Genomic DNA, 14928 nt, shown 5'->3' on the forward strand with positions numbered 1-14928 from the left:
CGCCGCCGCCGGTGTCCGTAACCAGTATCGCTCGAAATAAGAAAAAAAAACGAAATAAGAAAAATTCCAGGATGGAATGAGGTTCGAACCTGGGCCCTCTGCGTGGGATCCCAGTATTCAACCTCTGAGCCATGCCGGTGCTTGAAACTGCTTTGCAAAAAGGTCCTATACAGGCTTCATGCCGGGAAGGAACCACATTAGCATATGCAATATAGCGTGGTAGAAGAGTAAAATAAGCACCAAGCGTCGCACAACGCGAATTCTGTAACCAGGCGTCACACAATGCGAATTGCGCAACGAGTAGGTTGTTGATTGTTTCCAACCCATTACAAATGGCTCTGTCATAATTCTTCATCGTCATCAGGCACAGCACCAACAAAGTGCGCATAATGCCTTACATGCGTTTAGCAGGTACCACGGCTCTCCGTAGAATGACGAAAAATGGCACAGTGCCTGCTGCCCTACTTCTTAAAAATTACAATAATTTATAGAGTAGTGGGTTCCTCGCAAGTGCGCTTGTATTGGTTTCCAAGGAAGCGCATAAGCGCATGATCCATTTCCTCGGGGTCTCAGTAAAATTACAATTATTTATAGCGTAGTGGGTTCCTCGCAAGTGCACTTGTATTGGTTGCCAAGGAAGCCCATAAGCGCATGATGCATTTCCTGGGAGTCTCAGTAAAATTACAATGATTTAGAGCGTAGTGGGTTCCTCGCAAGTGCACTTGTATTGGTTGCCAACATAGAGTTTCCTGTTGTAAGAAACTCTATGGTTGCCAAGGAAGCCCATAAGCCCATGATCCATTTCCTCGGGGTCTCAGTAAAATTACAATGATTTATAGCGTAGTGGGTTCCTCGCAAGTGCACTTGTATTGGTTGCCTAGGAAGCCCATAAGCGCATGATCCATTTCCTCGGGGTCTCAGTAAAGTTCTTCGCCTCCCTCCCACGTCAACGTATGTTATACAGCATGACGGGAGAGGGAAATAGCGACCGGGCGTCACCTAATGCAAGTTACATAACTGGTGGGCCGTTTAAAGCTTCCAACCCATTACAAAGGGATGATCCATAATTCTTCATTGTCATCAGTCGTCCACTGCGCGCTAGTCGCGTCTCTCAGGACTATATTTAATAAAGTTCCACCATCCCTCCATCAGTCGTCGCTTCAACAAAGTGCACCTAATGCCTTACAGACGTGTAGCTGGTGCCTCGCTTCTCCGCAGAATGACGAATAATGGCTTAGTAGGTGCTTCCCAACTTCACAAAAATTGTGATTTATGGCGTAGTGGGTACCTTTCTAGTGTACTTGTATTGTAGCCCCAAGAGAGCTTACAGCGGGCTCTAGAAACGCCGCTCTTTCTGCTTTCGCTGTGACTGTGCTGCGGTTTCAGCGCAGGCCTGGCGTTTTCTTTTTTTTTTTGCTAAAACTAACGCATTTCAGTTTTCCTTTTTTCCGCGTACTGTATCAGAGTGGAACTGCCTAACTGATCTTAGCCAATTTTCTGTTGCTTAGAGCTAAAACATCCACTGTTAATTTGTGTTATGTATCCATTTAATGTAATACTTTTGCCAGGTTATCTTTAATGCATTCTGTTAGTAGGTGTTTCGATTCCATTTCTCGTGATATATTCGTATGCTATCACATGTGTTTTTGATTATATCCTGCCTCTTGTACCTGTCCTGCTTGGACCAGTTCTTGGTCTGCAGTATTCAATAAATAAATAAAATAAATAAATAAGGCAGAAGGATTCGTGCAGCATCTGCGCGCGATAGGCGAGCGTACCGTCTGCCGGTTGTCATGACGACAAGGCTATTTTCTTTCGTTCTACATGTTTGCTTGGATGCTGCGCCACTTTTAGCCGGATTATGCGGCGACCGTCGGTCTGTTTTAAGACCTTTATTGCGCTGTCTGTGTGCACCGTGAGGGCATTCGTCGCGTTGTGCCCACGCTTCAGAGACGAAAAGCAAATCTATGACATACACGTGTTTCCCACAAATTAATACGGACCAGTCTCTAGATGGAATGGATCGTGCCATAATGACACACATATAAATAACAAGAACTGCAAGGTCGGCAAACAAAGGCACCGAATTCTAACAACTGAGGAGAGCTACGAGTAGAGATATATATCAAATAACAAAAAAGCAAACGAAAATCCCTTCCTGAAGCATCGCTGACCATAATTACTCAACACCGACCAAGAAAACCTAAGTCCTTCGTTAACAGGTACACCGATGGCACGCTCACGCCTTTTTCAGCGCTAATGGCGATGGAATAGATTTCTATTACTTCCACTTATAGCTTAATATCTGCTTTGGCCAAGAGGCTGTGTTTTCGAATATGTGTGCGCATAGGCAGTTCCTACATGAAAGTCTCTAGATGTACCCCAGATTCATTGTTCATTATGCTCTTGAACCCTTTCGTTCATTCTTTGCTGAACGGGCATGGAGGAAGCTGTTTTGCATTACTAAAAGTTAAACGTCCGTATCTGCTACTTTGCAGGCAGCAATAAGGCTGCATGCCCGCCGAAGCGTCCTTGTAGAGCAGGCACGGGCTATCGGTGGGACGATAACATAACGGCAAGCAAGCGCATCTGTAGCGCTTCAAGGCACGCGCGTAAATTAGTAGCTCATACAATAATTCACATTCGCACTGATTACGCAGACCGCATTGACACCAAACGCGTCCCTGTTGGTCACCAACGCCACTGCGGCCCGCAAGTACGCAACACCAGGTTCTAACGTTTCAAATGAACAGGTTTGAAAAGGACACGCGCTTTTATTCGCGCATCTAGTTACGCCAAATATAAAGTACAAAATGTTGCTCACGCTAAGCATGGCTTTGAACAGCTTAGCACGTGCAACGAGAACACAAGAAGGGGAAATACGGAGCAAGAGCGGCGCTAAGAACGGAGGAACCAAGTACTGCTTGATGTCCGTCTCCCTTCTGCATTCTTGCAATACGTTTAATAGCGCTACTTAAAACCACGCTTAACGGAAATCAACGAGCCCAATTTTCAGCTCTTTTAAGCTATATTCCGTACCTTTTTTTCTGCCGGAGAGCTCGTGCAAGTAGGTCGGTTCCGCAGCACATGGTCACACGTATACACACATTCGTCTGCCTTTCTTGAAGGGCTCAGCAGGTCCGACCAGTCCAACATGGCTCAAGGGATTCGGCGGTTTTGGCGAGAAACTTGCGTCATGTGATATAGGGCTTTGCTTGCGGACGTTGTTCAACCATGTACGGTGTCTTTCTCTCGCGCTCGTGCCCGAGCGTCGGCGCTTCCAGCCCACTCTAACCCTCAATCGTGAGCAAGAAAGTCGGCGGTGCTTGGCGTTCGTACTGTAGCCACCGTAGCCCGTGAACGACGCTTAATAAAGGAAGTGCTACCTTCACTCGCTCGTTGTGCAAGGCGCAAATCTTCTCAACACGTCGGAATTAACGAACTACCGTCCAAGCACTCCGTACAAATGTTTAACCAGCGAAGCAGGAACTTGCAGCCCCTGTGTTTAACTGGATTAATCGGAACGGCTGGTTAAAGTATTTCTCAATTATCAGTCACGCCTGTCCAGGAATCTTGATCGGTGTTTGCCTCCCGTGTGATCCCTTCTTCATTTTTTGTCGGCCGGTGGTGAGTACAGCACGGTTGCCCAATTTCTGTGGCACATACATTCTTGTTCTTGTTCACCTCTAACTGTGCTCACGCCCACAGTGGGGGACTGAGTGGGGGACTGAGTGTAATTTAGTGGTTTCATAACATACGTACTTGTCTGTGGCCGACCTCTTCATTTTTAGTGGACCATTGTTGAGTAGTGGGGCTTGAGTATATGGTTAACCTAGCCATATACATACTCGTTGTAAAAATACAAGCATGATTGAAGTGCGAATCAATGTACGGATTGTCGGCCACACTTTAATCATGTTGCGATGCAAGCGAGTCGTCATCACTCATCGACCAGTCCGATTGCTGAAGCGTGTCACATTAATGAGGGTTTTCCCGCCATCCTTCGATCACCGTATAAAAGAAGTAGAACTTCTTCCAGAAAGAGGTAGGTTCTTTTTCATCAACACTTTGTTTTATTTTCATTTTCAATGAGATTACGCCCGCCAGCGAATTTACTATGCATTTCCTTCGTGTGGATTTCCTGCGATTATGCTTCGCTGGTAGCATAAATGAAGTGTGAAGGGTGCAAGAATTACTCTTTTCCTGGTTCTTACACTGCATAGAACAGCGTAGATAATGCGTATGCGAAGCTAAGTGTTTTCCATCGCATTCAAGATCATACATTCATTCTAACTCGTCCACCTTTCTACGTTATAAAGTTAAGCCCGTAGCCTTATTCTAAAGCAACTTATCTTCGTCAAGTTCTCAAAAGCGTTTACGACCATTATTCACGGTTTCCTAATGTCCATAGAGTAGCCCACGCCACATCGAGCTCACGTGCAAACGAAAAAGTGCATAGTTTCTGAACGAATGAGGAGCTTTGGCTATATCAACTAAATCCTTTTTTTTTTTACAGCGAAAGTTGTTATGAGTTCACGACAACGGCTGTTTTTGGCTCCGTAGCTGTCTGCCGCCGCCGGTGACAACGAAAGCTAGAAGAGCTGCATTTCGAGATCCCGTTGTAAACTCTCTTGGGGCTACTAATACAAGTACACTTGCATGGCACCCACTACGCCATAAATCATAATTTTTGTGAAATTGGGAAGCACCCACTACACCAATATTTGTCATTTTGCAGAGAAGCCAGGTACCCGCTACACATCTGTAAGACATTATGTGCACTTTGTTCATGCGGCGGCTGATGTCTATGAAAATTTATGGCTGAGCCCATTGTAATGGGTTTGAAGCTTTAAACGACCCCTAGGTACATAGGTAATTAGCATTGTTTGACGCCCGGCCATTATTTCACTCTCCTACCAAGCTATGTAACATATGCTAAGGTGAGAAAGAGAGGGAGAGAGAAGGAAAGAACTTTATTGAGACCCTGAGGAAATGGATCACGGGGGCCTTATTGGCCTCCTTGGCAGCCAATACAAGTGCAATTGCGAGGTACTCACTACGCTCGGCACGTGGTGTGGCGCGAGCCAATGGGGCCCTGAACTAAGGGCTCCACCCAACGAGGATCATCCTTGAGGCCTGCACAAATAAAAGTTTTCTCTCTCTCTCTCTCTCTCTCTCTCTCTCTCTCTCACTACGCTATAAATCATCATAATTTTTGTGAAGTAGGGAAGCAGCCAGTGTACCATTTTTTGTCATTCTGCGGAGAACCGTGGTGCCCGCTAAACACCTGTAAGGCATTTATGTGCACATTGTTGATGCTGTGCCTGATGACGATGAAGAATTATGGGAGAACCCTTTGTATTGGGTTGCAAGCATTCAAAAACGCACTCGTTGCGCAATTCGCATTATGTGACACCTGGTGATAGGATTCGCGTTGTGTGACGTTTGGTTGTTATTTTACTCTTCTACCATGCTCTATTACTTATGTCAATGTGGTTCTTTCCCGACATGAAGCCTGTATAGGGTCTTTTGCAATGGAGTTTCAAGCAACGGCATGGGTCTGTGGTAGAATACTGGGCCGCCACGCAGAGGGCCCTGGTTCGAACCCCGTCCTATCCTGAATATTTCTTCTTATTTCGTTTTTTTTTTATTTCGCGCAATAGCGGTTATGGACACCGGCGGCGGCAGCGGACAACTACGGCGCCTAAAACGGCCGTTGTTGTGATCTCATCACAGCTTTCGCTGTAAAAGCAACGACAAGCAACCGCTGCCATGCGTATACATATCCTACAACGTAGCGCATCCGCCCAAGCCAGCACGGCGGTGAAACCAGCCTGCTCATAGATGGCGCCACCGCATACGCAATATGTCAGCGTCCATGAAAAATATTTAGGTGGAACTTTCCTGAACTGGACTTCCCAGTATATGCGTAATGTTACGACGGTGGGGGAAGTATTTGCATTGTGATTCCAGCGAGGCCAAAGACAATATATAGTCACAGACATTTACGTGTGTTGTCTCATTAGCACACCACGCGTAAATCTTCGTGTTCTCTTTGCTGCTTACGTGTATATACCTTGTGCTTCGACTTGACTCTGTTTCCTCTTGCATGTATTGAATCCAAGTTGTGTCCGAATAACTCTTATGGATTTACGAAATAATGCTGGACATTAAAACGGTCTATAGTTCGTGCAATTAGGGGAACGGGTTATGTATGGGATGAGGTCTATACAAATAACGTTTGAAATGAGTGAGTTAATTACACATTTGGGAAAGCTATCGAGTAATGACGATCGGCGCTTCGCAGGACACCGATCACCGGTGAAGTTCGAGCCGCCTCCTTCGCCTCCCGTGTCCCCGGGTTGTCCCGGCACCCTGCCCGAACCGCTGACGCAACCTCGGGCACTGGCAGCCCCTGTAGGGCCAATCAGCTTCGCCGAGGAGCAACACCACCAGGCGATGGGCTGCTCGTCCGCTGGTCGGGGCTCGCTCCAGCTGTGGCAGTTCCTCGCGGCTCTTCTGAGGAACCCGGGAAACGCGCCGTGCATCGCATGGACGGGTCGGGGACTCGAGTTTAAACTCACCGATCCCGAGGAGGTAGGAATGGCTGGCTGGGCGTATTGGTTCAGCATATCTTGAAGTGTAAGGCGCGACGACACAACGGACAAAGGAAAGAAGGAAAACAAGATAAAGAGGAAAGGCAGTGATGTTAACCAGTTTAGAATTACTCTAGGGAAAGGGATAGGGAAGATTGCAAGTTAGAAGAGTAAAGGAAGAGAAAAGAGAGGGGGAGCACACGGACAACAAATACACACGCACACACGCGCGCGCGCGCGCGGAGGCACTCCGTGTGTGTATTTATCTCCCTCTGTCCGTTATCGTCGCCGCGCCTTACACTTCAAAAGATCACGAGGAGGTACGAGAAGCCTGTTAAGGCATGCGCGTGCAAATCGAACATTACCAGCATTAATTGTTTCAGTGGTAGCGCGCCCTCGTTGGCATGTGGTCTAGCACACAAACGTGAGTGCTGATAGTGCTCGTGTTTGAGAAACAGTGGTTAGTCCATGTGTCTACGAGGACGCGTTCCTTTGAAACAGTAATAACTAATCAATTTACGGGCACATATTGTAATTGCCTTAAAAAATGTTATGTCAGGTATGTTAGGTACTAATTCACGGGATGACAAGAGTCTGAAGATATTAATTCTCAAAATGCGTAACGAAATACCTTTGCGCTTTAATCTTTTTGCGACAAAGCCGAAAACGGAGTCTTGATAAAAAAGAGTAAGTGAAACAAAACGCTGCATTTTATCGCAATTTTGATGACACCTATTTCGCAATCGGTTCCATCCGCAGCTGCTATTACAAGTGCATACTATTTCCTAATTCACCGCCTACACACTTCGGAAATTCTCTTACGTGCTGCCATGCACGTAAATAGCCAGAATCTCAACACAGCGAACTGTAGTTGTTCAGCAAATTAGGCGCTTGCGTTTATTGCGCAAATAATGTCCACCTTTTATGGCGCGGTACAGCTCATGGACTAAATTTTCCTCTTCTGCCAAAAAGAAATTATCGACAACCAGAATTTTTTTAACCTGTATAATCATTACAGCCAGCGCAAACAAGAGACATGACTTGAAAAATGTATACACGATACAGGCGGTAACAACAAAAAGCTTAATGGAAAAACATGAAATATTTAAACAAATGGAGGAAGTGAGCAACCGGGCCACAGCCCCTTGAAATTTTCGCATTCTGTTTCCCTTCAAAAATAAAAACAAGAAAAATCGTATCTGTCATGTAAGCTAACAACCACGCATGTTTCAGGAACAACACTTCATTACACGATTGTTTGTGCTGGCCATCATGAGTACATTCCAAACCGCCCAATTTGCTGCTCTATTATTACTGGTATAACCAAATGCCAGTATTGTTGCACTGGCCAAGTCTCAAGAGTGTTGCGTTGTCGGTGCTCTTCTTATCGCGGACAACAGGTTGCTCGCCGGTGGGGCGTACAGAAGAACCGGCCAGCCATGAACTACGACAAGCTGAGCCGCTCGCTCAGGTATTACTACGAGAAGGGCATCATGCAGAAAGTGGCTGGTGAGTGCACGGAGTTTGTTTGCCTTCAGCATAACCACTAAGGACCGCCAATCTTCGAGCACTTAGGAAGCCAAATATTTCGAAAATTCGTGCCCAGGCTCGTGGGTCTGACACCTGACGATGCATAAGACAAACACAACGCGCCTAGCGCAGCTGGTTGGCCACACATTAATCGCTACAGGTGAGACTATAGGCACCTGTCTCTGTGGCGACGTAAAGGAGGTGAAATCTACAGCTACATACGGAAAACATACTTTACGCTAGTTGGTCTGGAAATGAAACCATGTGGCGATTAAGTTGCGCGAATACAGAAAATACAGAGGTTAAAGCGAACCGTCTTTGAATCTCACGTCTGTGTCTACGAAGCTTAAACGAGTTTAGTTCCCGTCCACATACATTTGAAGCAGAGTGTACTCCCAATGAAGATGAAGGGGGCACAACTCTGACCTTCAAGGAAGTGTGACAGCTTAGGATAGTTAGTAGGTCATGACAAGAGCTATAGCGCAAATGGGGAAGGAGGGACAAGGTAACACACGAGGACTAGCGCTTGTCTTCGTGTGTTAGTTTGTTTATCGAACCTAGTTCGCGCTATAGCCCTTGTCATGACCTTCAATATATACTATCAGACGCTTGCCTTTCACATAGCGTTAGTGCACATAGATGACAGGGCCTTAACAGAAGAGATCGGACCGTGGCCCAGTGCGCCTGCGATATGCAATGCTCCAGTGCATCTCAAGCAGCTAGGCTTCTGCGCTTCTTGAGGCTCAACAATCTATATTACCTCACGTGGCGACCTGAACAACGAACGAATGCTTCCTTGTATTCGTGTGTCTGTGCAAAATGCGAGCTTCTTCTTATCACAATATCAGTAAAGCTCTTGAAGGACATAGACACAGAAAGAACACAACACGTGTCCCTGTCCTATGTCCTTGTGCTTCAAGCGCTTTCCTGTTATTACGTCACACCAACAAGGCCGAACCTCAGCATTGGTCAACTTTTGTTCACTTTTCGCTTTTTTTTTTCTTCTTTCTTTTTGACATTCACATTACAGAAAACTTCGCAAAACTTGCTTGGTCCCATAGCCTGGCTGGCGAGTAACGGGACCGATCGTTCGACATACCAACATAATTTGGCAAGCGGCTATAACAGTGACAAAAGGCCAACAAAACTAGATACAGATGTTAGGAAACATATGATTCAATGAGCTCAACAGCAGACAAAATGACCATTGATATAAGCGTACCACTTATCCACTGAACATGAAATGCTTCACGGCCGCGGAAAATTGTGGGCTGCTTTCACATCAGTCGGTAAGGCATTCCAAATGATTAGCGCCGTGGCATTCTATAAGCCTTCGACCGTAGGTATTTCTCGCAACCGGTAAATTAAAGCAGTTGTTCGCTGCGGCTCTTGTATTGCGCAAAGGTAACGAAAAGGTGCTTTTTTTTATTTTTATTTATTTACTCATACTGTTGGCCTGTCGGCCGTTACAGGGTGGGTGAATAGCAGCACTTTTGCATGTTGTACATAAAAAAATAGAACTAAAAAAACACTTGAGAAGAGAAAAAATACATAAGAAACCACACTACATAAGAAAAAAAAACACAAGCGTACATATAAGAAACCATACTACATAAGAAACCGTGCATAAAATACTACAGAAGAAACCATATGCGTACATAAGCCATATGCGTACATAAGCGTATGCGTACATAAGCGTACATAATGCGATCGTATATACGATCAAACAACACCAATTATACAATTATACAACACCATAAACACAATTATACAACAACATAAATACACAGTTAACGAGCGATGTAAGAAAATATAACCGACCATTGCCGTACAAAAACACACAGCCGTTCATAAGCGAAATAATCTGCACATACACCGATCAAACAATATAAAGCTAACAGCACAATACTAACAAATGAACTCACACAAACAGAAAATAAAAATCATGCGTAAATGCGTGCGTCTTTATTGGCCTGCTAGGTTATTTTCAAAATGATCTGCACTGATACTTTCTCGCGTTATTAGTGGCAACTGATTCCATTCTTTAATGGTTCTTGGGAAGAAGGAAAACGCGTAACTGTTAATATGCATCTGAGGTATTTCGAAAGTACCATCTTTGCTTTTTCGCAATGCTCTACCTTGTCGTGCTATCAAGTACTGACTGCTATTGATGTTAAATTTGTTTTTAGTGAGAAGGTAAAAAAACTTTAATCTTGCTATGCGCCTGCGTTCAGCAAGCGTGGGCAAGTTTAGCAAACTGAGCATTTCGGTGACGGAATCTTTACGAGAGTATCGCGCTAGAATAAACCTTGCTGCTCGACGTTGAACTCTTTCCAGTCTCTGAATTAACCCTGACTGATGAGGGTCCCAGATTATACCGGCATACTCTAGCGTGGGCCGAACGTAGGTCAGATAAGCTGTTAGTTTTACTGACTGTGAAGCTAAACGCAGTTTCCTTCGCAAGAACCAGAGCTTCTTTTTCGCAGTTTCGCATATTTTGCCAACATGGTAAGACCAGCTTAAATTCGTGGATATATTTACGCCTAAGTATTTCAGCACGTCAACTGTAGAAAGCACCGAGGAATTTGCTGTGTAATTAAAGTAGAAGATGTTATTTACTTTATTTGTTACGCGCAATAGGACAGTTTTATTCTCTTGATACGTGAAAGCGGAAGTACACGCATCAGTCGGAGAAGTCCTTTTGTGGTGTCTTTCCTGTTTGAAATGTAATAATTATTTTCCCCTTCTCCGGTGCAGGGACACCAATCGTCCTCAGACGGGTATAACCAAATGTCTTTCCTTTATGTATTCTTTTCATCCCTGACTTCTCTTTTTATCTCGCCTCCTTCAATGACGCAGGCGAACGGTACGTGTACAAATTTGTGTGCGACCCCGAGTTGGTCGGAAACTCCTCGTCAGACCCGGTCAAGGCTAGGTTCCACGACGCGCCAGCGAGTGACAAGGACTCTTCGATGCCTCACCATCCACAGCCGCCCCCGCAGAGCTGGCACTCCAGACCCGGCATCGCCGTGCCGCACGAGTACGGTCAGTTCCCCGCGTACGGCACCGACTACACCGCCACGTCCATAGCTCTCGAAGGATGTTGACGGTACGTATAAGTGCCGGATGACCCACGAGTAAAACGGCGCGCCTACCACGTCTCAGACGCGCATTAAATCAGATTCCACGTGGACGACGTCTCCGCGCAAGAAGAGCAACAGAAGAAGAGACACGACCTCATTCTCGTCGCTAAAGAAAAAATATATATATACAGCCTAGAAATATGAAAATCATGCTCGCAGAATCCTTCTTTTAGTTCAGTTTCGACGGCAATAAAGCACTCTGCAGCCTGGCCAATACAGTGTGCAAGTGTGGCCGCTGTTCCTTTTATTTCTTCTTTTTTTTTTTTTTGCAAGCGATTGAACTCAGAGCGCACAGTGGACTGAGCGCGCACAAGCAATTTAACTGAGTGCGCACAAGCGAAATAAAGAGAGAGAGAGAGGGGAGGGGGGAAGTACATTCATGCATAACGCGGTCGCGGGAAATAGGTCCAACTTTCCTCAACATCATTCAATGGCTTAGTATTCTCCTGGTACCTTAATTATCACTGCAATCTGAAACAAAGAAGGCGCATTAGGGGCTTCTTTATGCCAGACACCAATAATCGTCGCCTATCTCGCTTGCTTTCCTTTGGTTATTGCCGCGGGCCCGGTACATCCCGGCCATGAACGGTGGGCGGTTATCAGTGTGGTAGGAATTATCAGACTGATGGGAAAGCAGCGAGTGCACAGTTTTCGAGAAAGGAAGCCCAACCAAGTCAGATGACGATTTTTGCTGAGTGGCAGAAAGACACCCCAAATACTCCCTCTTGCCTTGGGGAGCGTGACCGCTGTGGCCCACGTGGCCGTACCGTTCTGCTCGCTGCGAACATACGTCGCGCGGTCTGCAGACTACTTTATGGGTGGGCTTCGGCGCCGCCATATTGGGCTGTAGCCTTGCCGTATTGTATATTTAACCTGACGAACACAGTAGACGACAGACGCATACGCATGGAAAGGGTCGGGTTGGTGCATTCTACGTTTAATGACCTTATTAATTCACATCCTGATATACAAAAAATAAGAAAACATTCGAAGAAGTAAGAAAACAGCCCAAGGCAGCGGCTCCGATGTGTCTTACGTAAAATCGCCTATATACATGTCCCTGGCTTTATTTCGATTGAGCCTGAACGCAAGGTGTTCGTATATCGTGCACGTTAAAGAACGTTAAATAACGTTTACTCACAGCACTTTATCTGCCATGAAGGGCTAAATTTTACAGAAATTCTGTCTTTAGAGTCTCATAAAGTGAGAATACACTCCGTACATTAATACTGACCGCGTACTGTTGCGTTTGTACGGTGATGTTTTGTTGAAAACAGCAAACTGTTGTCGCAAAGCCGTTTGAAGCCATGAGAACGACCTTTAGTTAAATCCATGCACTAACCATCATTTCTATGCTCGTTCAACCAACATGCATGTAACTTTCGCAAGGGTAACAAACTAATGTAAACTGTAGGAGGGAACCACAGCATCTATACGTTGTAGTGTCTACGCTAGCGCGTAGACAATGCAAGCAAGACGAGGTGAATGGTGGCTATGCTAGCGCTTAGACGTCAGTTACCTCTTCTTAATCGTAGTTATGTTTAGTTAGCAATTACTTGTTACCTCTAGTAACCTTTGTCAAAAGGTTTCAGAGCCGAAACAAACACAAAGTTCGTAGTATAATGCCAGCTGTTGCTTTACATTGTGAAGCTTGTACTGAACGACATTGACCATTTTTTACCATTTTTCTTCCCTGCACTTCAACGTTTGCTTCTAGTTCATTCTACGCTTGTTTGACGTTCAACCAAAACTCCTCCCCACCCGCCCTTGTCACTTGCCAGGGTATGGTACTAACAATATAGCTACGACGGCCTTCTCAAAATACCGCCAGCTAATTTTAGTTTTCGGTTGCTGGCATAGAGACAAGAGTGCAGTGCGGCCGATATAAAATCAACGCCCCCCCCCCCTCCTGCCAGCTGACTGCAAAGGCAATTCTCTTGCATTAATCTTTGTTCTTCTTTGTACGAGGCCTTTCCTATCTTTCGTTTCACGGTCGGGTTATTATTTTACAATCTAATTAGGTCCAGTGTTCAATTATCCGCGGTTCAGCTGTCACAAAAAAAATGCAACAACGCTCATTACGGTCTGCGTGAAGAAACGAAATCGCAAATATCAAAGCGATTGCGTAGGTTTCTGTACATTCTTTTTCTTTTAATTTACGTATTTATATTTCCCATAATTACTTTTCTCCACTCTCTTAAAGTGACTGGCGTCGTTTCTTGATTTCGTGGATTCAAGTAATCCAAGAGGCTTAGCTTCAGACAAGCAATTGCTTGTCCATCTACTCGAATATAGAAAAACTGGCGAATTAAAAAAAAAACTAATACAACTGATTGACGGGTAACTATGGCCGTTGATTTCTTAATTAGCCGGCAGAGTGGCACGCGCGGCACTTCATCAGCCTCTCTACAGAAACAAATTATCGGCCGCCTCGGCAAATACGCTCTCCGATTTCAGCCCAAGATGAGAACCTTTAAGGAAAGAAATTGTTCGGCGAACTAGACGCTTCAATGTGTCGCCTCTACGGCAAGGGCAGCGGCGAATTTTCATACTGATCCGCCTTCATTCTAGTAGGTCCTCATCGAATGTCTAAATAAATAAAAGAAAAGCTCCTGGCGCCGAGTAAAATTAGAGATTTTAATTAGCTCGAGCTCGTCCTTCTTACGTTCGTGGGATAGTCCGAAATTGAAGATAAACTTGGCAATAGATGAAGCAAGCGCAATAATATTGCGCACTCAGAAATTTATTATTATCGTTGGCTCTTTTTTCAAGTTATCTTATAATTTTTGTTTTATTTTGACTAAAACGCCAGCTCGTGAAAAAAAATTTTTTTTAGGTTTTAATAATGTAATCTCGTTTCACATCTAAAAACAAAGCACGATGCATTGATTTGTGCAAGCACTGGGTTTAGACATCAATTAGTTCCTTTTTTTTTCTTTGTAGAAATCTCTGTATGTATATCCGAAGAGGTTCACATGATGATGGAGACCTGAAATAACCAACAGCGAACCAAAAAAAAGAGATGCATCTGCAGTAAACGTTGCAACGTGACGCTGACAAGTCCCCAAGTTGAAAAGTTGACTGTATAGCTCTTGTTCGGACCACTACTCGTGGAAGTAATATTTGTCGCAAGGTAACTCTTGACCACACGTGGTACAACGTGTGAATTCCCGAGCAGTAATTCACTCATCGTCACCGCTGAGTCATCGCAAGATGACATGAAAGCAATATTGATTATAGGGTTTTATGCGACGGCATGTTTCACGTTAGCAAAGCCGCGTATTGCGACCAATGACTTTAAATTCTGGAAGGGTTCTGCAAGGCTCACAACAGTGAATCTGTTTCTTATTGCAGGGGCTTGCCATTTCGTCGTTCTCATGCTTTCTGCAACGGCGTACAGTAGTCATAAAGTAGTACAGTAGTACAGTGCAACGGCATACAGTATGGTAGTTGCAAGGTCGGTTCTTGGACGGTTCTCGGTACACCACAAACAGGCATTGCGCAATTGGCGCTTGCACTGTACCACAGGCCACTTGTTACTGTACTTTGTGCACTTGTACTCTGCATATCTGGTATACACTTCTACTGCTGGGTGATTACGTTTTGTACAGTCGTTCACACATCTATGCCGAGCACTGAATCGGTAGCCTGTGATGCAG

The 14928-nt window shown here is 45.0% G+C and overlaps 1 protein-coding gene across 1 annotated transcript in view; it reads left to right on the forward strand.

The window, feature by feature from the left end:
- Positions 1-11499, forward strand: part of LOC119394862 (ETS-related transcription factor Elf-2-like) — a 62117-nt gene extending 50618 nt beyond the window's left edge. The window contains exons 5-7 of the mRNA XM_037662163.2: positions 6308-6597; positions 7997-8105; positions 10986-11499. Coding sequence (XP_037518091.1) covers positions 6308-6597; positions 7997-8105; positions 10986-11233 — 647 coding nt within the window. The 3' untranslated portion in view covers positions 11234-11499. The remainder of the gene's footprint in view (positions 1-6307; positions 6598-7996; positions 8106-10985) is intronic.
- The last annotated feature ends 3429 nt before the right edge of the window (positions 11500-14928 follow it).

The sequence above is a fragment of the Rhipicephalus sanguineus genome, chromosome 5 (assembly GCF_013339695.2).
Source record: "Rhipicephalus sanguineus isolate Rsan-2018 chromosome 5, BIME_Rsan_1.4, whole genome shotgun sequence".
Lineage (NCBI taxonomy): Eukaryota > Metazoa > Arthropoda > Arachnida > Ixodida > Ixodidae > Rhipicephalus > Rhipicephalus sanguineus.